Below are 24,851 nucleotides of genomic sequence, written 5' to 3' on the forward strand. Positions count from 1 at the left end.
GAGTACAATCAATTCAAACTGTCATTTATTTTCAGAACATGAATACTTGGTATCATTATTAATTAGCTAAAGAAAAAAATCAAACTAATTAACGAACAAATGAAACTAGAAAGTGGAAACCAAGTCTGATTAAACAAAACTAGCTTTTAAGCCTGATCGAAGAACGGGCAATTATATAGTGGTTATTTAGCCGTCTTTTAAAGTGGCTAATTTTATTGTAGGTTTGTGATTTTAGTGGGAATAATATGACTGTAAAGGTGGAAGTTGAAAAAAATAAATTAAATGATGAATTAATATTGAGTGTTAAAGAAGAAGATGAAGTGAAACTGTAGAAGCGGAATTGAAGCTGTAAATTATTTCGTATAATAAACAACAAAAGAAAAATTTTAAAAATAAAAATAAACGTATGGAATAAAGATGGGGTGACATGTGTCATTCAATTATCCATGATTATCCTTTTTAAATACTAGGTATAGAATTATCATGTAAATCATCCAACAACTTGGTATATATAAATGATAATTCAGAAAACTTAGACACTGTAGAGGTTCAAAATGTTGATGTTACAGGCTTACAACCATTCAACACGCCTCAAAACTAAGTAAAAACAAGTTGTAAACAAACATCGTGAACCTTAAACGATACAATATTTGAAACTTCAGGCCCCATAAGAGAGCTTAATGAGACCTTCAATAGATTACATATCCAGAAAACTTCTTTTTTCTGTATCTATATTTCAAGTATACACGTAAACACTATTATTTTTATAACAAGATGAGTATATATGTTGTTTCAAAGTCTAGGCACCATCAATATGCTTTTTCCTACGGGCTCCTGTATCACCAGAAACAGACCAAATGAACAACCAGAAGCAGAACAGATAAATTATACCCATGCATGTTTCCTACTGCATAATAAATAAATAAATAAATCAATCAATCAAGCAAACAAGTATTTGGTATTTATAATAGAATCAACTGAATTGTAACAAAGTGTACGGTATAATTTTACTCATAATATTAACTGTCAAAGTCGAATATTATGTATAAAGAATTAAAGATGCATCTCGAAAACCAAACAAGTAGCACTCACATCCACAAATGTAGGCTGTAATAAGGAGAAATATAAATGAATTAATCAAAATAAAAGCTATGCAATGGGAGGTATACACTATACAGCCATGGACATTCATTCAGCATAATATTCCATACATACGCTAAGTATAGGAATTAATATATTTATTTTATTATTTTATAAAACAGAATATCAGTTAGTTATATTTCTGTTAGAGAGTTTGTTACTTTCTGTTTTGATGAGCTGGCATCATTGCTGTATTTAAGCAGTTGGTTCTGCATTATTTCATTTTGTGCGAGAATATTGATTAATAAAACAAATTCTTCTCCTAATTCTCTCTGTAACTGCTTGAGATTCTATATGGTATCAGAGCAAGTAATCTTGATTCTGAGATTTAGGTTTGCTCATTTGAGTTCTTCTGATCAGCTCTTAGATCAAAACTAGGAGTGTTTGATTTCTGAAATTTTGGTGCGAAATTTCTTGCGATTTGCGTGTGCGATTGCGAAGTTTCTTGCATTTTCTCGAAGTAATTTGATCTTCTGGATCTTCTGAAATGGCGATTATTGATTCTGAAAGTGACAATTCGCACAACAACACCAACAATGGAGGTAATGCTGACAATTCTGATCCATATTTCATTGCCAATTCTGATCATCCTACTTCTTCATTGGTTGCTGTGTTGTTTACTGGTGTGAATTTTGTTAGATGGAGTAGAAATGTTAAACGTGCCTTAGTAGCTAAAAATAAAGAAGGATTCATAAATGGTGAAATAACAAAACCAGCTGTAAATCACAAAGATTATATGAGATGGAAACGAACTGATTTCATGGTGGTTAGCTGGATTTTAAGCTCAATGAATCATGATTTAGCTGATGATTTTGGTTATATTGATAATGCTGTTGATCTGTGGTGTGAATTGAATGAGAGATTTGGACAATCAAATGGTCCATTAGTGTATCAACTAAAGAAAGAAATTGAAAATCTGACACAGCAGAATATGACTATTGTGGCTTATTATGGTAAGCTCAAGAAACTGTGGGATGAAATGCAAAATTTAAGAGCATTTCCTAGCTGTACATGTGGAGCAATGTTGCAATGTAGCTGTCAATTTATGAAAAAGGTTGCTGAGTTTGAGGAAGAAGATAAGATGATGAAATTCTTGCTTGGATTGAATGGAGGTTTTGATAACACTGTGACAAATGTTTTGTCAATGGATCCTTTGCCTAGCATCAACAAGGTTTTTTCAATCACACAACAAATAGAAAAACATAAAGAACTAAGTGGTGCAACTACAGAAAGCAATGCTATGACAAGCAGTGCTATGGCTGCTCAGTCTTACAGAGGAAATCAATCTCAATTACAGAAGTACAATACAGGAACAGGCAAGAAAGATTGGAAAGAAATCAAAAAGGAAAAGATGAATCGTATTTGTACTCATTGCAAAGGAAAAGGACACACAGTTGATCAATGTTTCAAGCTTATTGGCTATCCTGACTGGTACAACACAATTAAGGCTTCCAAGGGGAGTAATTCTACTGGTGGTAGGCTTGCAGCTAATGTCAACTACTCTGCTGATATTGGGGATGAACCTTTGGGAAATACTGATGGTGACAATGGAGTACTGAATAATGATATGCTGAATGCAATTTGCCAAGAAGTTATGAAGGTTATGAATAACAAACAACCTCAAAACACTGATGCAACTAGAGCTACTTGCTCTTATGCCAATTATGCAGGTACTCTTTCTCACTCATTCAACTGTGCTGTAAATAAAATGCATAATGAATGTCTGTGGATTGTTGACTCTGGTGCATGTGATCACATGACCTATGATGAAACTATTTTAACCAATATTAGGATGCTTTTGAGTCCTATTAAAGTTGGACTACCAGATGGTTCTCAATTAGTTGTTGATACTATTGGAGATACTGTCCTCAGTGCTAAATTGGTCCTGCATAATGTTCTTTTGGTTAAAGGTTTCAAGCACAATCTATTATCCATTGGCAGACTTATTGAACACACTGGTGTGAAAGTTGTATTCACTGCTACTGGATATGTTTTCCAGGACCCTGCTAGTTCTGAATTAATTGGTGCTGGAAACAAGACAAATGGCCTGTATTATTTTGTTGCATCCTCAAACAACATATTATCAAGTGTTGCTGACCAAGGTACCCTTCATCAGCAACCATATTGCAATACTGTGTCTAGTATTGCTGATGTAAATAAGCTTGATGAGAATAAGATTGTTTTACCAAACAAAACTGCCACTGGTTTTTCTATGGCTAGGGAGTTGGATTCAAATAAGATACACTTGTTACATGCTAGATTAGGACATCCCTCATTGTCCAAAATGAAACATGTAAATTCTGAGTTTTGTAAAGGTGTTTCTGAATACAATTGCATTGTGTGTTACAAAGCTAAACAACACAAATTGCCTTTTTCTGTCAGTACAAGTAAAGCAAATGCCTGTTTTGATTTGATTCATGTGGATTTGTGGGGTCCCTATAAGGTTAAAAACCTAGATGGAGCCTCTTACTTTCTTACAGTACTTGATGATCACAGTAGGTCAACTTGGACTTATCTCTTACACAATAAACTTCAAATTGAGAATATTGTTTCTGATTTCCTATCCATGGTTGAGACTCAGTTCAACACAAAAGTTAAAAGAATCAGGTCTGACAATGGTACTGAAATTGTGAAAGAGTCATGTAGGAGTCTTTTTGCAAACAAGGGAATTATACATGAAAAAAGTGTTCCATATGTTCCTCAACAAAATGGCAGGGTTGAGAGAAAACACAGGAGCCTTCTTGAAATTGCTAGATCTTTAAGGTTTCATGCAGGTTTGCCAAAAAAATTCTGGGGGGAATGTATACTTGCTGCTACTCACCTAATCAACAAAATTCCTTCCAAACTTTTGGGTTTGAAAACTCCTTTTGAGGTATTATTCAATAAACTTCCTGCATATGATGCCTTAAGGGTGTTTGGTTGTTTGTGTTTTGCTCACAACAATCATATTGGTAGGGACAAATTTGATTCAAGGGCAAAAAGATGTTTGTTTATTGGATATCCTGCTGGCTACAAAGGTTTCAAACTTTATGATCTTGATACTCACAAGGTGTTTATATCCAGGGATGTGATATTTTTTGAGACAATTTTCCCATATGGTCTTAAACCTGATTCTGTTCCTGTCATTAATCCTCCTTCTCTAGTTCATTTTGGTACTGATAATACTGTTATTCTTCCAAATCACATCAATGACTATAATCATTCAGTTAATTCTCCCAACTCTCCTATTATCTCTCAGTCATCTCCAACTCTTTCTAATCACTTTATACATTCTGATTCCCCAAACACAAATTCTTCTCCTTCTCAAAATTCTTCTCCTTCTCTTCCTTCTAATTCTTTAGAATCTGATCATTCTCATCCACCTTCTAATACAATTACTCTACCTTCAAATCCAACTACCAGACAATCTACCAGACAGATCAAACCATCTTCAGTTCTTACTGATTTTGTAGGAGGTTATGTACCTCATAGAACTTCTTTGGCTGCTCCTAATGACAGTGAATCTTTGTCATTTTCTGCTGATTCTATTCTGCCTCATATCACTCATACAGCTTCAACTGAATTTGATTGGTTACTTGATTTAGCTCTTCATAACTTTGATGTTTGGGATTCTCTTGCTTTCTCTATATGCTCCACTTCTTCTGATCCTCAACATTACAATCAAGCTAAGGATGATGAAAATTGGATCTTGGCTATGGACAAGGAAATAGAAGCTCTCGAGAACAATAATACTTGGGATCTTACTGTGCTACCCAAGGACAAAAAAGCTATTGGTTCAAAATGGGTTTATAGAACAAAATTGAATCCAGATTACACAATTGATAAACACAAAGCAAGATTGGTTGCTATTGGATATCAACAAGTTGAGGGGAGGGATTTTACTCAAACTTTCTCTCCAGTTGCTAAATTGGCTACTGTTAGAATTGTAATTGCACTTGCTGCAATGAAGGGGTGGATTCTTTGTCAACTTGATGTCAACAATGCTTTTCTTCATGGTTTTCTTGATGAGGAGGTGTACATGAAACCACCTGCTGGTTACACTAAAGCTAAGCCAGGAGAAGTATGCAGACTCAGAAAATCAATTTATGGTCTTAAACAGGCTTCTAGACAATGGAACAAAGAGTTAAGCAAATTCTTGAAAACCCTCAATTTTCAACAATCCACCCAGGACTATTCTCTCTTTACTAGAACTTTTGATGGTGAATTTTTGGTATTGCTTGTATATGTTGATGATATTTTACTCACTGGCACCTCTTCTTCTCAAATTGAAGCAGTCAAAATAGCCCTTGATCATGCTTTCACAATCAAAGATCTTGGTCAACTGGCTTATTTTTTGGGTATTGAGGTGCACAGGAATAAGAATGGCATTTTTCTTTCTCAAAAGAAATACATTCAAGATATACTTGCTGATGCTGGTATGGAAAACTGTGATTCTGTATCTGCTCCTTTATCTTGTGGCCTTAAACTTTCTACTGATGTGGGTGATCTACTTGCTGAACCTGATATTTACAGAAGATTGATTGGTAGATTGCTTTACCTAGGCATCACCAGACCAGATTTGTCTTACAGTGTTCAGCACTTAAGTCAATTTGTTCACTCTCCTAGAGTTCCCCATTTGCGTGCTGCATTGCATGTTCTAAAGTATCTTAAAGGCACCTTAACTGATGGTATTTGGTATTCAGCTGATGCTGATCCTACTTTATCAGCTTATAGTGATGCTGATTGGAGTTCTTGTCAGTTCAGTAGTAGGTCTCTTAGTGCCTATGCAGTCTTTCTTGGCCCCAACCTCATCTCATGGAAAACCAAGAAGCAAAGAAGTGTTAGCAAATCTTCTGCTGAAGCAGAATACAGAAGTATGTCAGCAGCTGCAAGTGAACTTGTTTGGATTCATGGTTTGCTTGAGGATCTTCAAATCACTGTGCCTTTACCCATTACTTTGCACTGTGACAACATCTCTGCTGAGCACCTGGCCAAGAATCCTGTGTTTCATGATAAAACCAAGCATCTGAAACGTGACATGCACTATGTCAGAGAGCAAGTTGAAGCTGGTTTCATTCACACAGCTCATGTATCTAGTTCTCACCAACTGGCTGATATCCTTACCAAGCCATTGGCTTCCTCTCCTCATAAGCAACTTTCTGCCAAGCTAGGACTTATTTCCAAGGTCCAGCTTGAAGGGGGAGTATAGGAATTAATATATTTATTTTATTATTTTATAAAACAGAATATCAGTTAGTTATATTTCTGTTAGAGAGTTTGTTACTTTCTGTTTTGATGAGCTGGCATCATTGCTGTATTTAAGCAGTTGGTTCTGCATTATTTCATTTTGTGCGAGAATATTGATTAATAAAACAAATTCTTCTCCTAATTCTCTCTGTAACTGCTTGAGATTCTATACTAAGTTACAAGTTATGCAAAGTGGAAACTACGTACTATTTGTGGTTTTCATATTTTGGTTTAAAGTTTGTAAAAAACAGAAAACTAGAAACAAAAAACGATAACGACCAGGCCGGCCCTGTAATTCATGTGTGCATGACTTCTTAGAAAAATGTTAACATATACTCCGTATTGTTGATGAAATTAAGGAAAGAGAAAATAACCAGTTTATCTAAGCATATCTTATGTTATGACTACTTTGTCTACTTGCAATTGATAACAAAAAAGTTGACTCTCAAAATCCAACTTTTTTTGTGTGTGTTAACTTGATTTAATTTTACACAATGGAGAAATCATTGCATCAGAAATAAATGACACGAATGAACGTATTTATTCTACTACTGTATTAGTCCAGAAACACTTACCACCTGAGCTCTTGCTCCAAAGGACCTGAGTGTCAATACAAGTCAAGTCTGCTTACAGCTATTTAAGTCTCAAAAGTTGATTAAATATAATGATATTCCAGTAGGAACACTAACAAGAGGGGGGGTGAATTGTTTCGTTGAACTTAGGGTGTTCCTTTGCGGAATTTAGAAATTAAAGGAACAACTAACAAATTAGTACGAAGAATGTGAAAACTGAGGAAACTTCTTGATCCTTATCAAGAAGCGAAAACCTCAAACTCTTTTATATATTGTAATCGCTCGAATACAACACACTCAATAACTCGAGTTCCACTTGAACACGAGTTCCTCACAGCAATCCCCGTTGATTACTGTGCTTGCTCCTTTCACACTCTCTCGCTGACTTGACTCTAAGTCACTTTAAGGATCACTCAACCCTTACACTCAAAACTCAAGGATCACTTGATCCTTAACCCCACAACTCAAGGATCACTCGATCCTTAACCCCACAATTACAACTCGAATTATGAAAACTCTAGTATTCAATAAAGCTTATGTACAATAAAGGAACTTTAGGAACACGCTCTTTCGCAAACTGACTTTTTATAAAAACTCTTAAGTTCTTTAGAAATATTGCACGTTGTCAGTTGTGATTTGAGAAATGAAAAACCTTTTCCTTTTATAGAAGAACTTTCTTGGTCAGTTTCCCATGTTCCCCTCAACGGCCACTAACAGTTACTGGGAGCAGTAACGTGCACGTTGATTGAGAGAAACAGGGAGACTTCTTCAAACCACTTTTAACACGTTCAATTTTAGAGAAAATAGTGGGAGTAGTTTTAGGAACAAGTAAAAACCTTTTCTTGGAAAACAAGGAATTCTAAATCAGAATCCAATGTTGATTTTCTCAAAATCGTTTTATTTATTTTCCAAAAGATTTTCCTTTATAAAACTTTATTTTATTTACAAAAACTATTTTCTCAAACATATTAAAACACACGTGTTCCTTTTGTTCCATATTATGCATAAACGTTATTAAAATACTTACATAAAATCTAAACATAAACTCATATGTTGTAGCTTCTATGTTGGCACCTTTTGAAGCATCACCTGAATGCTTCATACATTGTTCCTTCTCCGGAACTTTGATGATCTTCATACTATATGAGGAGCACCCTTAATAACTTGCTTTAGGATCAGTCGTTGAGGATCAGCCTGCTTTAGGAGCAACCGTCTTGGGAACAGCCGTCTTAGGAACAGCCGTCGTGGGAACAGCCGTCTTGGGAACAGCCGTCTTAGGAACAGCCGTCGTGGGAACAGTCGTCTTAGGAACAGCTGTTCCCGCTGTCTTGGGAACAGCTGTTCCCGCTGTCTTGGGAACAGCTGTTCCTGCTGTCTCGGGAACAACTGTCTTGGGAACAACCTTCATATGCAGACTTGATCGATTCTTTAGAAATTCCATGCATTGCTTAGTGTTTGTTCCACATGCTTAGTTTGTCCTACTCAGGCACTCCCTAACTTAGCATTCCAAAAACACACTTAAACAACGATTAGGAAGTTTGCGTTGTCATCATCAAAACTCAGAATCAACATATAAGTTGCAATGACGCATACTCTTCTCAAGGAAGATCAAACGTGCACTTAAACTATAGAAGGGCTAGAATGCAATCTAGTGGCTATGGAGTGCAAGCAGAAGAAGGCTAGAAGCAAGGTCATCATGAATTCATGATAGATTATAAAGATGAAGCTCTGATTCTATAATACCAAATACCTGATATGAAACTAACCTAACCGCAGACTAGAAAGCAAAAAAAAGGTAGAAATCCTTTTGCATATATCAGAAATCTAATCCTTTTCTGTACTCCCTTCTCATTGCACAGATGAAGAAGCAAACACTTTTTTCCCCTCTCCCTCCTTTTCTGGGTGCAGTGAACTGCCTTGTAATTTCTAACGAGGAAAGTATATTACGAACCACAAAAGGGAAGCATGTAAAGAACTATGTCATGAAACATCTACAAGTTAAAAGTACATTACCGTTGTCAAAATTGAGTATTAAACACGTAATGTATATATGAGTTTGCAACTAGTCCTTGAATTATTCATTCAAAAGTACAACTAAAACAGGCTATGCTGAAATCACCTATTCCCCGAAACTGTACAGGTATCAGCTTCCCATGAAAATATTCCCACTCAGTTGATATTGGTATCCTAGGAAAATATTTCTGATTACAGCACGCTTTCCCCAAAAACTTACTGATTACTTGATTTCCAGTTTCTGCCATAACAACACTTCTAAAACTTTCCGTGTCGAACCTTTCAATTACCTTACTACGAGTTCCATTTCTACCGTTCCTTCAGTCTCTCCCCGTTCAAGTTCAATTACCATATATCTTCTCTAATTTTCTTTTAACTCTGTCAATTATCAACCTCTCTCCTAACTATCAATTCATATTCATATATACTTCCAATGGTTGCATTTTATGTGGAAAATCAATCGAAAGATCCTATAACAATACCACTTGCATACGAATATATATGACAATTCAATCTGAAGATCCTATAAGACTATAACAGTGTGCATAAGAAAATAATTACTGAAATATCCAAACAGCAAAGATACTTAGGAAAATAATTACTGAAATACTTTTTTCTCCAATTAAAGCAAACAAAATTAATGGGGGAAAAAAGGCTACATGTAATGACATGATGAGCAAGGAGAGGTACCAGTGAAGACAATAAGATCAGGGTTTTCAGCTTTAATCATGCGCTGGATAAAAGCAGTAGTGTTGAGATCAGAACATCCCTTGACCTGATTAGGCAACACATCCAAGCATGGTGTGATCTTTCCATCAGCATAATGCATGTCTGCGACTTGCAAAATCTTAAATGCCCCCTCTTTGTTAAATCTCAATGGTGTTGAAAATGCACAGGTTGGTCCAGTACAGATACAAAGTGTAATCATCACAAACAGGGTCTTCACACCAGAAAATGCACAAACATGTGCTCTCTTATTAAACAGATGAGTCACCATCATTGCCTTTTATCTTTGCTTTTGATTTCGTCCCAATTACCAAAAGAGGCCAGAATTTTTGAGCTGCAAGCAAATTAGTCAGAAACGAAACTCTTTAGTGCGAGTCAGGAAGACCATTAATTGCAACAATATGAAGCATCAAAAGCGAAAGTTCAGTTTGCAATGCCATGAGTAAACTCACTAAATTGAACCACACACATTGCTATTAAGGCTCTATTAGATTGGACTTCAAACACCAAACCACATTGATCATAATCCATGGATTTCCCTCGGGAATAAGACTCTATCAGATTGGATGCAAACAAGAAACAGAAATGCAAAAATTAAACCAATAGATTGATAATTTTTCTTAGAAATCTAAAATTTATTTATTCGTTATTAACCAAAAAAAAATGTATATAAAGAGAGTATACAAATATCAGTTTGTTGCTTGAAGATATTAATATGAAGAGGTCATTATGAAACACCAAATATACTTGAGGGGGAAGAATCTTTCGGGTAAGTTTCAATTGAAATGCCTGAAAAAGTATCCTATCAGTGATATTGACAAACCGGAAAATGAAATTCACATTTCCACCCAACAAATGACACAAGAGAGTGTTTGGAAAACATTTCTATGGAGAAGTGGTTGTCCCAATTTCCACCCTTCACAAACCAAACTAAGGAAATTAGTTTACCTCATTTCCAGTTCCTTTGTTTGGTTTGTGAAGGGTGGAAATTAGTTTTCCCAAGGAACTAAGGAAGGAAATACTTCTCCTATGGGTGAAACAGTATTCTTTCTTCCTATTTCCTCATCGTCCTCTTTATCTCCTTACATCCATCCTTTCCCTCCATTTCCAGTTTACATAATCTTTCTAAATTTTCTGGTTAGGAACAAAACAAAGAAAAAGTAATCGCGTTCTAAAAATGTGTTTTCCATTAAAAAATAAGAAGGTAGTAACTAGTAACTAGAATTTTCCCATCATAACTAGATGAAAGGTGACCAACCTTACATTTAAATCCTAGGCTACGAATGCAGGAAGGATAGTAACTAGAACGGTCAAGTTGGTAGGCGATAAAATATAGAGTTAATGTTCTTTTGGTGTAGCCACAAAGGGAAAATGCAGACGAGGATTCGACAACGGGTCATGAGGACCACCCCCATGACTTTAACCAACAAAGCTAGGTGGCATCCAAGTAAATTGTGTCAATGGTATACTAACATATGAAATCTTATGAGGAATAATGTCCATGGTAATGATCTTCCACTTTTAAAACATCTATTTTCTTTGTAAACAAACCACTCAAGTAAAATGGAATTTACATAAACAAAGAAGATGTTTGGGATGGAGTTCCACAACCACAAACATGGGCACCATTACAAAGTTTTATACAAACTTATTACCATTTCCACCATATTACCACCTATCAAACGGACCAAAAGGGTTCGTTCTAGTAACTAGGAATTACAACAACTTCTTCAGTAGTAATAATATAATTTTCAAACCTCCAAAAGTAAAACTATGACCCAAGCATCTCTTTTTCTTGGTAAAATTTCAAAATCTCTATATTGTAATAAACTAAGACACATGTTTGGGCGCTTGGCAATGGAATTTCATGACCATGATTCTATGAACAAATACATGAGATTTCCTTCACAAAAATTCATACAAATTCATTACTATTACCAGTCCACCATTGATTATCACCTACCAAGCTGACCAAAGAAGGTTATAGTAATAACCAAAAATATCCAATAACTTCTTAAATGATCCTTGAAATTACTAATAATTCCTCAAAAATTCACTTGTAAGATTTGGGATTGCAACTATTTACAGAAATTAATAATTGAAGTTGTCAGATTTGGAATGAAAAATAAGAACAAAAATAAAGCAATAAATGAATGAATAAGAAGAGCAGAGTTAGAGAATAATTACCCAAAATTGGTTGATGTTTATTTGGTGGTGATGAAAATAGAGAGCATTGATTTGATTAGTCTTATTCCATTTGCTACTTGTATTTGGTTGATGTTTATTTTGTGGTGATGAAAATAGAGAGCATTGATTTGATTAGTCTTATTCCATTTGCTACTTGTATTTTGGGTTGGATTGACTGCAAAACTCCAAAAGTAGTCACCATTGAATTCAAGTAAAGACTCACTCAAGTTGTAGAAATCGGTCAAAAAAGGGGGCAAGTCTGAAATTAAATGTTGAACACTTTCCCCTTTCTTTTTTTTTACCGATTCCGGCTAAAATGTCGCCAAAATTTTCAAAACAAGTCATTTATCATAGTAATACTTCTTAAGTTCGTATAAGTTTCCTTCAAAAAAAAAAAAAAAAGTTCGTATAAGTTAGCACAAGTTTATAAAACTTTTCTTCACCTGATTTCAAAAAAAAAATCCTTCTGTCGGACTCGTTCGGTATTATTGTTGGTTTTCATTTCTTCATTTTATGATTTTGAAAGTCCTGGGATTTTGATTGATTCATGAACTTTTAAAAAAAAAAAAAAATCACACTATTATGTAATCATGTTGAATTTGACAACAAAATCTGCAAATACTTGATGAGATTTTCATATTTTATTTTAAGTTTTCTAAAAATCGGAACAGTGGAAGAAAAAAAATATATGCTTGAGCTAGCGATTTTTTTTCCTCAAAATCGCCGACTCATTGACAAACTATTAACAAAAAAACGTGTTAGCACATGGGTGTCGTTGCAATACAAAGCAATTCTCGACGCCCTTAGATGCGATGATCCTAATGTTGTAAAAAAAGAAAAATCGCAACGATAACAAGTGATTTTTGCAACGACTTTTGTCATTGTAAAAAACGAGTTTTCTTGTAAAATCGTCAATTGATTTGGTGGTGTTTTGTGCTAAAGTAAGGTCGGTGATTGAGTTGGTGGTCTTGCTAACTCATTCAAAAAAATTTGTTTTCTTGCTGACGTGGACGTTAGATTGAGAACACTACAAAAAAAAAATTGGTGTATTTCGAAAATTTTGATGTCTTTTAACATTTTAACCGAAAATCGATCATGAATTTTTTAGTTCAATAAATAAAATAAAAATTAGTTATGCAGTAAATTCAAGAAGATAAATATTTCAAACAATTAATTTTAGAATACTCATACATGCACATGACCTAATCTAGTTACTGACATAAAAAGAACACAATTTCCCTTAAGGGAGATAGAAATGCAAGATCAAACAAAAAATGCAGACTGGTGCACAACAATGAAAGCTGGGTGACAAATTCAAGCTGTTCATGCTTGTAGATGCAAGTCATGCAATTTACTTACCATCTGTAATGGATAATCTCTGTTGTTCTTCAAGTCAAATAACAAAAAGAATACACAAATTCTTATTTGTAATGGGTGTACAATAAATATTGTACACCGGAGTAAAAGTTGAATCAAAATGCTTAAAAGTTACATTTATATATGTAAAATTATCTACTTTTTAATGATAAATTTTTTCATTTGAATAAAAAATATTTCTTCAAAATCGTTTTGAAAAAAATAAGTGCCTGTCTCACACGAAGAAAGCGTTGTGACAAGCTATTATAGGTTGGTTATACAAGAAATGGATGATGATACACTGAAGAGGGTAGCTCTAAGCTAATCTGTATACACAATGATAATTAAACATTTCCATTTTATGTAATCGGATAATTTATCTGCAGATTACTTTTCCAACCTAACACACAAAAAACACACCAATAAAATTATGTTAATTTAGATTACAAATGTGTAGGCCTTAGGGAGCATCAGCTCAATGAGCTGATGAGTCAGAAATGTCGGCTTCCTCATCAGAAGTTAAATCTGAGTCTTCTTCCTCTTCTTCTTCTTCTTCTTCTTCCTCTTCAATATCATCACAAGATCTGGTTGAAGTCATCTTTGTCAATGCTGCTGTTTTGCTGGCCCTTTGGGAACGTGCACCTGAACGAACTGTTGAAGGAACAACAACAGATGCAGGTGAAAGTGAAACTTCTTCATCAGAGGAGCTGCTTTCTTCACGCTGCACGCGTTTTCTTGGACGATTTGGTCGAGTAGAGCGTGGGGCTGGGGCTGGGGTTGATGGTATTTCACTTGAGTGATCTTCGCCAACATTATACTCCAGATCCAACATTCCTAGAACACACACAAGCAATGAAGTTAGCAAAAAAAATCTGATGAGAAAAAATGGATAGCAAAAAAAAATCAGAGAGTTGAGTGAACTTTTATGTACAGAACCATGCTCTTTTACACAGTTTAGATATTAGGAAGATTGATGGTTCATGGAAGAAGAATACTAAAATGCTCTTTTAAAGTTTGTTTGCTGTAGAGAAAAGAAACTGAAGATATGCAGCTAAAGAGGACCATTGAGGATATTAAACTTCATTGTTGAATGTTGATCTTTCCAAAGGTGCACAATATTGATGGTGGTAGAGCACAAGTATCATGGAAACATGCTGCTCTTATATAACTAGTTTTACTAATTATAGTATGTAATTTCTGCTTTTCCAATGTCAATAAAATAAAATAATATGTATATAGTTGGAAGGTGAATTTCTAGATAGTCCTTGAAGAAATCAAGTCAAGATACTTTTAGAAGTCATCCTAAGACATTGTTAACCAGATGCTATCACTGTTTCCAAATTAACAGCACCTATAAGTTGCAGTTACTCCCAAAATAATCCAAACCTCGGTCTGAGTACCTGACTATGTGAGTAAAAGGATAGAAACAGCAATAAAAGATTAGTGTTGCAGCAGTAACACACCATCAACACTGAGGGTCTTGAAAATTCTTTTGTTTGCTTCAACTAAATGTTCTTAAACTGGCCAACCCTTCAATGTTTTTAGGCTCCGTTTGTTTCAACGGAAAACAAAAACAATTTTCAAGTGAAAACATAATTGCATAATAGTTTTCTTTTGTATGCTAATCCTAGCCAGCTGGCCAAAATCTGACATTATTCGAATCACAAACAATTATGGAGGATATTCTTTGATAGTCCGTTCTACTAAATTCCTAAATCATAGTTTGTCTCTCATTTACCCAAGGTCCAAGGATGAGCCAAAAGTTCTGCAGACTAGGTATCTCAACAAACTGGGAAGCTGGTGTTTTTTGTCAACTTTTTAATAATTATATTTACACCTAAGTTCCTGGAAAGCAAGAGGTCTTCAGTTGATGTAGCAGACAATATCATTTTGTGTTTTTCATGAGGTATAATAACAGAATCCGGAAAAAGTTCAAGGTTTTACCAAGAATGACTTTAGCCTTATCTCTTGGCAAGTCCTCGTTCGGACTACCATCCAACGCCTTCAAGTGTTTAGCCATGCTAGCCAGCTCTTTTACGAGCTCTTTATCATGTGAGACGGATCCAGCGACACGATTCAGAAGAAGCCGCATCATCTTGATTGCTCCTTGTTCTGCCACTCGGAATTGGAGTAATATTATGGTCTTGCCTAGTGCTGAAATGTAAGATTTATCTGCTGCAGTTTTCTTTGTCGGGAAGGTGGCCACCTTGAGAATGCAAAAGAATGACAATTAGTTATGATGGTGTCATATATAAATTCTTATGTCACCAAATACCATGTCCACTTACAGAAGAGAGTTTCAATTAGCACAGAAGTACTTTCTATTGCTAAAGCATATGCCTCAGCATAAACTCATCCTGCCCACCCACTATGGTATTTATAGGTGTGTTATAAAAGAAACCAACTCCAAACCACTTTTTAAGGGAAAGGATAATAATTATACTAATGCTACTACGAAGTATAACTTAACATTATTCCAATTACTGGGAGAATATAAGCTTGGTCTAATCTGAGAGTCTACACTCCAACAGACCCATGAAAGCATGTTTGTTGAGTTGAATCATGATGATAAATCATAGAGTCCACTATTTTGAAAACAATGTTCCTGGAAAGTTTCATCTTCCTTTAGATGTGTAATTTACAAGTAATACCTCAGTGGCTATGCGTATAGCGAGACCCTCCTCTCCAGCCTCATATTCATCAGTGTGGACAGGGTCCTCAACGGAACCTGCATTTTCCTCTGCCAAATTATTTACATGATTATCAGCTTCTTTCTTATACAGTGTTGACTGCATCATCTGTAGCATAAATCGTGATGCTTGGACTGCACGTTTACGCAGGTTAGATGTCATGGAAGTTGATCCCCCATGATTCCCATTAATTCCAGGCCACATTGCTCGCATTACTGGAATAAAGGCCTTCGAGAGATGTTTCTGAAAATTAGGATCGAACACATGATGTCATGCCACTACAATGTGGAAGAATCAAACAAGCTCAAGATGTCATACAATAGGAAGTATTCCACTTACCTTATGATTAACTGACAGTGAAGGGTAATGCTCAAAAAACACTGATAGACACTGTTTTAACCTGTTAAAAATGCAAGGTATCAAAAAAAAAATTAAAGCTAAGACAAATGTCTCCAAAAGCAGAACAAGAATCATCGGGAAGCTTCTTGTGATGTACCTCTGTAGTTCAATGTTTTCCTCACTAAAATAGAGAGCAATCAACTTGGCCAAGATTAAGGAATGTAAAGAACCAGGTATGCTAGGATAATTCTCACTCAGGAGAAGAATCTTTGCGAAACCCTCCCCAAGAGTAGCTTGGACTGATTCATTCTCCTCATATTCCAGTGTTTGGTCAACAAAATCACTTTCTAATCCAACAGTTAAAAGATCAAGTACTCCAATATTATCACCATCAACTTTATTGCACATTTCAGGAGTAAGATGAAGCCCGTTATCAGGGATTTGTGAAAGAAAATCTTCCCCTATAGATCTGTCAACTTCTTGAGGGCCATGCCACATTACAAGATCTATTAAACCCTTGCCAGCAAGAAGACTGATTGAAGAAGGGCCCTTGACAAATGAAAAGCTTAGTTGTCTCACCACTTCTTCACTTGACCTTCTTTCCAACAGCCCATAAAGGCCTAGACATCTGACGGCAACCCTTTGTACATCCAAGTTAAGATGCTTGGCCTGCATACAGTTTTCATTTCAGTCGTGATCTCCAATAATAAAATAGGGATGGGGTAGGATGAAAAAGTGTAATAGCAAAGTAACTCAGGATTTTCCGATATAATACCCCTGGAAGCAGCAAGGCGTTTAGTAATTCTATAGGTTCAATAGCCTTCCCTTCTAACAACTGTATAGATTTTGTATTTTCCAAGACAAGCCCCATAATAGCCAGGCAATGCAACCACTCCATGAAATCAGCACTTCTTTCCCTGCATGGCCTAGCAAGTTCTTCCACAACCCGAAGAATAACTTCTTCAAACTCTCCATCAGCAGCATGAACTTTCTTGAACAGCCCCGCAACCGCATTGGCCCAGTCCCTTTCGCCACCAAGATTGATGCCATCCCCTATCACAATCTTGTTACCACTGCAGTCTAATTCATATTCAAGTGGCTTATGAAGCAAGTCCTGTACAAATGTGCTGGCAATCCTCCGGATTGTTGAATCAGAGAAGTCAAGCAACGAACCAAGCAACAGCAGTTGCCGTGATGCAAAGCGATAATTTGCTCCTGGAAAGATTTACTTTAGAAGCTGCACTCACAAAATCAGATCAAAATAATGAATTTCCCCTACCTGCTGTGATATGTGCTTGGGCCAATTCCACATAATCGGAAACAGTTGCAGGGAGCACTTTCTCCAGGAGCTCACTGCTGTCAGAAGCTTCTGCTGCATAGACTGCAGCTTCAGTGCCCGTAGTTGCAGCAGCATCAGAGCCTTTCATCTATCAACACACAAAATATTTTAATAAATGTTCATATGTATCATGAGGTTACTCAAGAAAAAATTAATTGCAAACAGAGATGCACTATTTTGTGATGATTGAAACCTTATTAGCAAGGACCTCTTTATGTAGCCACTCATACCTCTAACAATTTGGTTTATTCACTAAAGTTCCTTCTTTATCAATCACCAGAGAGAACTAGAGGTATTTTCCAAGTATCCATCCATTTAAAATTCAAGAAAATTAAGAGGTTCAAAGTCTGTAAGACAGAACTATTACACTATACACTACTGTTATAACAAAAACTACAATTACTCGTCTACAAAGTGTTTGAAACACCTCAAGCACATTAAGGTGATAGGGACCCAAGACTCTTAGATCGCAGGCATTACACGCAAGCGTGAAGTCATACCTCATCGAAAAGAAGGGCAATTCTTAAAATTAAAGATTGTGTAAAACCAGGTTGCAAACATGAAATTAAAACTGCTAGTGTGTCTCAACTTTCTGGATTCAATGAATCAAATTCAGAAACTGAATGGTTTTCATGTAAAAAAGGTCTCTAGCAAACAAACCCTAGGATCTAAGAGAGACCTAGGGGGGAACCTAATTTTTCAGTAGCTGCCTGCAGTGAAACAACAATGTACTAGGAAGTATGAGAAGAGTGTAGAACATGGAGCATTCTCTGATTCGAGAAATTCCCAAGTTTTCCCACAACATAATTGTCATTGTAGTTCTCCATTTCACAAGCTTCACATTATGTTGAGATCAGTGTTTTTACAATGTCAAAAGCTCTAACACTAACATGGTCCTATATTCCAAAATCCCACGCCCCTCAAAAAAGATAACAAAATTGAATGATGCATCCTGGGCACATGGGACAAACCCAACTCAACAAAAAACATTTTCTTTTTTTGTAAAAAGTAAATTTTTCAAGCATCAGGGAGAAAAGGCAGAAAAGAGAAATAAAACAGACCGCAAGAAAGTCCTAAGAATAAGAAAGAAAGGGGAAGATGCCTACCTGCGCCTCTGTATGTAGATGCTGACACACAACTCTCCAATAGAGAGCAACCTCTGGCTCCAATAGTTCAAGGCCTTGGTTCCCATTATCTGTATCTGCAAACAGTAATTCAATCTAAAACAAAATTGCAAAACATACAAATAGCACAAGTATTAAAAAAAACATTTCCCCACGAGCAAAGGTTTTTGTCACGGTTTTTCAGCATTCCTCTGCAGACAATATCTCTGGACTAGAATTGGTATTATAACACATATCAGGAGAAAACTTGCTTTAAACTGAATAGGTTAAAACCAGTATTGTGGGAGAAGTATGTGTGTATTAACATGATATAAAAAGGTGGATATTAATGCTCAAACCTCTAGCTTCGTCACAGGATGTTTCTTTGTACTGCTGTATCCTCTGACTGCCATCAGGCCTACCCATCCCAGCACCTAGGAGAGCCTTCATAACAGAAACACCAACGCACTCATATGTTTCTACATCAAGGTACTTGAGAAGTTCAACAGGATTATTGTTACAACTTTTGCATAACCATTCGTCTTTCATTAGCTTCAGACATTCTTTCACAACTGCTGGAGAACGATCAGATAGTCCTCTCTGAAGAACCAATGCCCGGAGCTTGATGCTGGCAAGAAAATTACAAATGGATCAAAATAAACAAAATACATATAATAAAGGCACAAAGGAACATGTCTGCAGCAGCATTAGCAAAATTTTATTCAAAGTCACGCAAAGTACACCATGCCATGACAAAGTAACGGTAGGTTTTGTGAGGAAATAAAATAGTATCAGAAGCAAATACTAGTCATCCACTAAAAATTGAATAAACAAGGGAGGGAGGGAGGGAGTAAAGAATATACAAACACACAGGATATTTTTTTGATGTTGAATAAAAAATGGAAACAACTCATGTTGCACACAGCTGAATGGCCAAATAGAATCTTTAGAAGTAATTTAAACCGTAAACATTTTCCAAGGTACTCATGGAAGCAAAATGGATAATTATATTGAACAGATAATGTGAATTTTACCTGAGGCTCTGGAGAGGAAATTTATTGGCCAAGATAAAATAAGCAGTTTTGCGAACTGACTCACTAACATCAAGAGTACAATCAATGATCACTGATGATGTTGCATTAGAGGGGGGTAATGATAACAGAATGGTCTTTCTAACATCCTGCATAGTCGCATCACGAAGTTAAATCAGAGTTTTTTTAATCACGGTAGTAAATAAAATGTAATTCCTGAACAGCTTACTACTGCAATTAAGAATTAATACGTACTGCATTTTGCTCTGATTCCAGTGTATGAATGAATAAATCAAGTATATCGCTGTTCTCTGAATCATTCACAAAACGTGAAAGAGCTCTAACTGCAAACGTACGAATTACTGGAATTTTATCTTCCACCCGTGTGATCATGCTCTCTATCACCTCATCCCAGAGCTCATTGCTCACTTCTGCATCATCTGGCAACCGCATTATGATCTACAAAGTAGAAAATAACACAAAGAATAAGAAAAAGAAAAAAATAAGAGACATACGACTTATACAGAATATTAAATCAGAGATTGCTACAACCCTTTGCATAATAAGAAGTATCCACAGTAATCTAAACAAGGTTCTTTTAGAATTTTACTAGACAATAAGCTACGAAAGAAGGAGAGAAAAAAGAAGCCTTCTGTGCTTGAACATTCTAGGACAAGCTTGAACACCCTAAAGAATTCACGAACGAAATCTTCTTCGCACATGAAAGCTTTTCAACAGTACTCATACTGATTGAATTTACTTCAGTAAGCATGAACTAGCCTATCCTATGGTTATTCACCTTGTTTGCCAGCTCGCATACTTTATAGCAATCCCAGAAGAAAGCATATAGACAATGACATTTTCAAGCCTCCAACTTGAGAAGCATTTAAATCATGACAACATGTGGTGTGGTATATATAGCTTGTAGACATCTAGACTTTTTTAGATGAATATAGCGTCTGGCACTATTTCCTTGACAACTTTGTTGCTACACTTGTCCCATAGGACAAGCTTGAACACCCTAAAGAATTCACGAACGAAATCTTCTTCGCACATGAAAGCTTTTCAACAGTACTCATACTGATTGAATTTACTTCAGTAAGCATGAACTAGCCTATCCTATGGTTATTCACCTTGTTTGCCAGCTCGCATACTTTATAGAAATCCCAGAAGAAAGCATATAGACAATGACATTTTCAAGCCTCCAACTTGAGAAGCATTTAAATCATGACAACAATATTATGTGGTGTGGTATATATAGTCTGTAGACATCTAGACTTTTTTAGATGAATATAGCGTCTGGCACTATTTCCTTGACAACTTTGTTGCTACACTTGTCCCATTGTCATCATCAAATATTAGAAATGCGTGAATTAAGCATCAAAATTCAAAATTGAGTAACCTGATGTCAGAAGAGTCAAAATACTTTCACACGGATAGACAAAACAAGAATTTGACAACTGAAATGCACAAGAAAGATAGATGTTTTGTGGCAATGAAAGAATTAAACCATGTGAAAGACAACATTACAATAACTACAAATTGTATCTCTATGAACAAGTACTTGCTATGGAAACTCAGTTTCAATATCTTTTCATAAATAAAATTATTAAAAATATTAAATTCAAAAACTCTTACAATTATTGACTGACCCTGTAAAGTTGTCGACTATTATACATTCTTCTCCAGTTCTCCTTTTTAGTTTTGTTTTCTACAAAGCATTGCAAGTAAAAAGAAACTGACGAAATACATTATAATCCCATTTATCATGCTAAAAGCACAGTAAAATAATTTTATAAGAAAAAGTCTTATGTTAACAGTAGAAAAAAAAATTGTAAAAAAAGGAAAGCAAACAATGAGGGCAAGCTGTCCTGTGATCTGAAATTCAAATTTCAGATTCCCACCATTTTGTTTGTACCCCAAGTCCCCAACCGAACAACTCTTGAAATCCCCACCCCCCTTAGCCCATAACAATACCAAATATGTGGCCTTGTGCCCTTGTTCCACAAATAAAAGACTCAAGTTTCTCTCCAGCCCCACACACACTACATGATATACATGAAAGCATTGCACCGTGACCATTTCTTCTCCATACCTAACCAAACCCCCCTAAAAAAAGATTGCCACCAAACCATATCTTTAAAAGAAAAGCCCAATATTCCTCATGAGCGCAAATAACCTCCAAAGTAACTCAAAAATACATGTGAGCAAGACTCACTATTAGCAGGGGTATATAACTATGTGACTTCCCAGAAATAACTTAGCGGCGACTTTTTTCTCTCATCTTTTCTCCTCCAATTATATCATGTTTACCTTCTGGTCAATAGCAAAGAGATAAACAGTAAAACATGTCCACTCAGTGGATAATACTTACAAACATCATATACTACCTTCCAATAACAACTACAAGATACAAGTTGATCTGCTAACTAATTGACAACCAATAAACAGGACAAACTTAATATGATTCTCCTTGGTTAAACGGACTTCACAAAATCAGGGTGTTAATTTAGAGTCCAAAGGACTTAAACTAAACAATTTGATCAAATGAATCAAACAATAAGCCAAACTAGAAACACCAGTACGGGTGAATAAGCATTTCACCTACTATCTTAGACACCTTGTACGCCAATGATCCTTTTTTCATATCCTTTTCCATCGTACTGTACAATTCTGTAGAATCGAACCATGATGTTGACTTTGAATCTCAACCATAGTTATTCAAATTCACATCAAAACTAGCCAAAGACCCGTTCATTATCATTTTTTGTTTCCAGTTCTCTATTTTTCAGAAAACTAAAAACCAAAATAGGGAAATCTCAAAAGTAGTTTCCATTTTTTTTATCAGTTCTCAAAATCAACATGATTAGCATGGATGTAACTAATTTTATGTTTATGATTCCCCTTAAAGCACATGACATACGAATTCATAAAACCAAAAGCAGATAGTGATACTGAACGTCAATGTTCCTAAAACCAACCAAAAGAACTTTGAAACAAGTTTTTCACATCAACCATCCAATATTGGTCATGTGACATTGTAAGTTTGTAACAAGAGCCTAAACTTTGGTAGCTCGTCTTGTGGAAAGATGGGTTGCGAGTATTACAAATGCTATTGGTGGTTAAATGTGTGGAAAAGAAAAATCAAAGAAATTACTAGTTGACACTTGCTTGATTGTTTTATGAGAAAAACTATTGAAAGGCAAAATAATTTACCTAGTTTTTCACTGTTTCATAAGTTTAATGAGGAAAGTAGTTGAAATTAATAAGAGAATTTTAGAACAAAAGGTCTTGTGCGCACAAGGTGTACATAAATTTATTGTACACCAAGATAACTTTAACCCTTTTTTTTGTAACTTTAACCTAATTTTGATTAATTTTTATATTAGTAAAAAAAATTGATGATAAATATTTTAAAGGGGTCAAATAATTAATTTAATACATTATTAGTTATTTTGAATAAATAAGTTTTACTAAAATGAAAAATTTATCACTGAACTTTTACACATATATGCTTAACTTTTAAGCCTTTTGAGTTAACTTTTACTCCGGTTGTACTATATTTATTGTACACCCATTGTAAATAAGAATTTGTGATTTTAGAATTCTAAGGAAAACTAATAGCTATAACTAACGGATATTTCGACACATTTATTTTTCCATAGTTTTCTCTCCTAGTAAACAAACAAGATAAATTGAGGAATTCATACATTTTACAATTTTACTTTTTCCCCATCAAAATCAAATTACCAAACACAATGTTAATTCTCAATATGTTTGTATCGAATCTTTTCTCCAAAATGGTCCGCCCGATTTTCCCCTCAAGAGAAATAAATTAACCATCCAATTAACAGTCAACTGCAAAAAAGTATTACCTTCAAAATGAAAATTAGGGATTAAATTACTCCGTATACAATTCATCTAAGCAAATCCGACCCAAACCTACTGGCAAAACCCTAAAGACGAAGTGAAATTGCAGGGCCCTAACTACACGATAATTTAACACAAACAAATACATATTTAATTGTTTAATCATAACAAATGCACCAAATTAACGAATTCCAAATTCAAGTAAAAAATAAACTCCGTATATCTAATTGTTGAATCATAACAAATTAACCAAATTAACGAATTCCAAATTCAAGTAAACAAATTGGATGACTTAAAAAAAATTATACCTCAGAAATAATCTGACATGACCTAAACCTTGCCGTTCTATTGCCGGAGGTGACAGCAGAAAGAAGAAACCGCATAAAAGCTTCGAAGAATTCATCATGAATGGAGGAATTTTTGGAGTCAGTTAAACAGACAAAGGTGGAAATGAAGCGGATGATGCGCTCCGCGGAGGCGGTTCGTCGCTGAAAATTGAAAACAGGTAGTATAGCTTTCCGATAGGAATTGAAGAAGGTTTGAGGTGATGAAGATCTGAGATTGGAGAGTTCCTTGAGCTTCCGATTGTGAGTTGCATACGAAGATTTGCTTTCGTCGAGAATTCCAGCAATTTTTCGAGTTAATGGTTGGTCATGCTCGATTTCCGCCATTGTTGTGCCCTCTTCACTTATGGTTGAAGTTGGGGGAGAGAGAAAGGGAAAGTGATGAACTGAAAAGGTTTTGAATTTGAGCGGGATAAATTGAGTAACTGGAATCTTGAACACAATTTTATTATCAATCTTGAGCACTATTTTGAATTTGAACCGAACCCTTGGACCCTCTATTAACTACTCCCTCCGTACCTAAATGTGATTCTCGTTTGTCATTTTATGCGATTATTAAGGAAAAAGAAACATTTTAAGATTGACTATTATTAATCTAGTTTTATGGGGAATTGTTGCTTTTTTATTCCATTTTCACAATAAAACAAAATACTTGAACCAATAGAATTTAAGGAATAAACTCATTAATCCATCCAAACTTAAACCAACCAATGAGACTACAAGGTTTTTTATTGATAAACCAATAGAATTACAAAGTTAAAATTACAAGGAAGAGATTAAAAAGGAAATAAAAGAAATGGGAAGATTATTTTGGGACACTAAAAAAGAAAACGAGAATAACATTTAGATTCGGAGGCGATTTAGATTCGAATGCACACAATGCGTGCGAAATTATATAAAAACTTAAAATTGTGT

At 35.3% G+C, this 24,851-nt stretch overlaps 2 protein-coding genes across 3 annotated transcripts; both read right to left on the reverse strand.

The window, feature by feature from the left end:
* Window positions 1–478: 478 nt before the first annotated feature.
* On the reverse strand, window positions 479–12,100 carry LOC110804429 (probable inactive purple acid phosphatase 29). Its single transcript, XM_056837835.1, has 3 exons — window positions 11,865–12,100; window positions 9,642–10,011; window positions 479–834 (listed from the first exon to the last, which is right to left on the reverse strand). Exons 2-3 carry the CDS (start codon window positions 9,949–9,951, stop codon window positions 800–802), a joined length of 345 nt encoding a protein of 114 aa, XP_056693813.1. The 5' UTR covers window positions 9,952–10,011; window positions 11,865–12,100; the 3' UTR covers window positions 479–799.
* Window positions 12,101–13,517: 1,417 nt separating this feature from the next.
* LOC110804422 (uncharacterized) lies at window positions 13,518–24,373 on the reverse strand. 2 transcript variants are annotated; one of them, XM_022010013.2, is made up of 12 exons: window positions 23,901–24,373; window positions 19,978–20,181; window positions 19,726–19,871; window positions 19,051–19,319; window positions 18,695–18,789; window positions 17,529–17,676; window positions 17,025–17,464; window positions 16,407–16,918; window positions 16,250–16,310; window positions 15,872–16,153; window positions 15,165–15,426; window positions 13,518–14,054 (listed from the first exon to the last, which is right to left on the reverse strand). In XM_022010013.2, exons 1-12 carry the CDS (start codon window positions 24,261–24,263, stop codon window positions 13,696–13,698), a joined length of 3,141 nt encoding a protein of 1,046 aa, XP_021865705.1. In that variant the 5' UTR covers window positions 24,264–24,373; the 3' UTR covers window positions 13,518–13,695. The 2 variants fall into 2 exon arrangements, with proteins under 2 accessions (XP_021865705.1, XP_021865706.1); XM_022010014.2 differs by lacking the exon at window positions 23,901–24,373 and adding an exon at window positions 21,375–21,887.
* Between the last annotated feature and the right edge of the window lie 478 nt (window positions 24,374–24,851).

Source organism: Spinacia oleracea, chromosome 1, assembly GCF_020520425.1.
Source record: "Spinacia oleracea cultivar Varoflay chromosome 1, BTI_SOV_V1, whole genome shotgun sequence".
Lineage (NCBI taxonomy): Eukaryota > Viridiplantae > Streptophyta > Magnoliopsida > Caryophyllales > Amaranthaceae > Spinacia > Spinacia oleracea.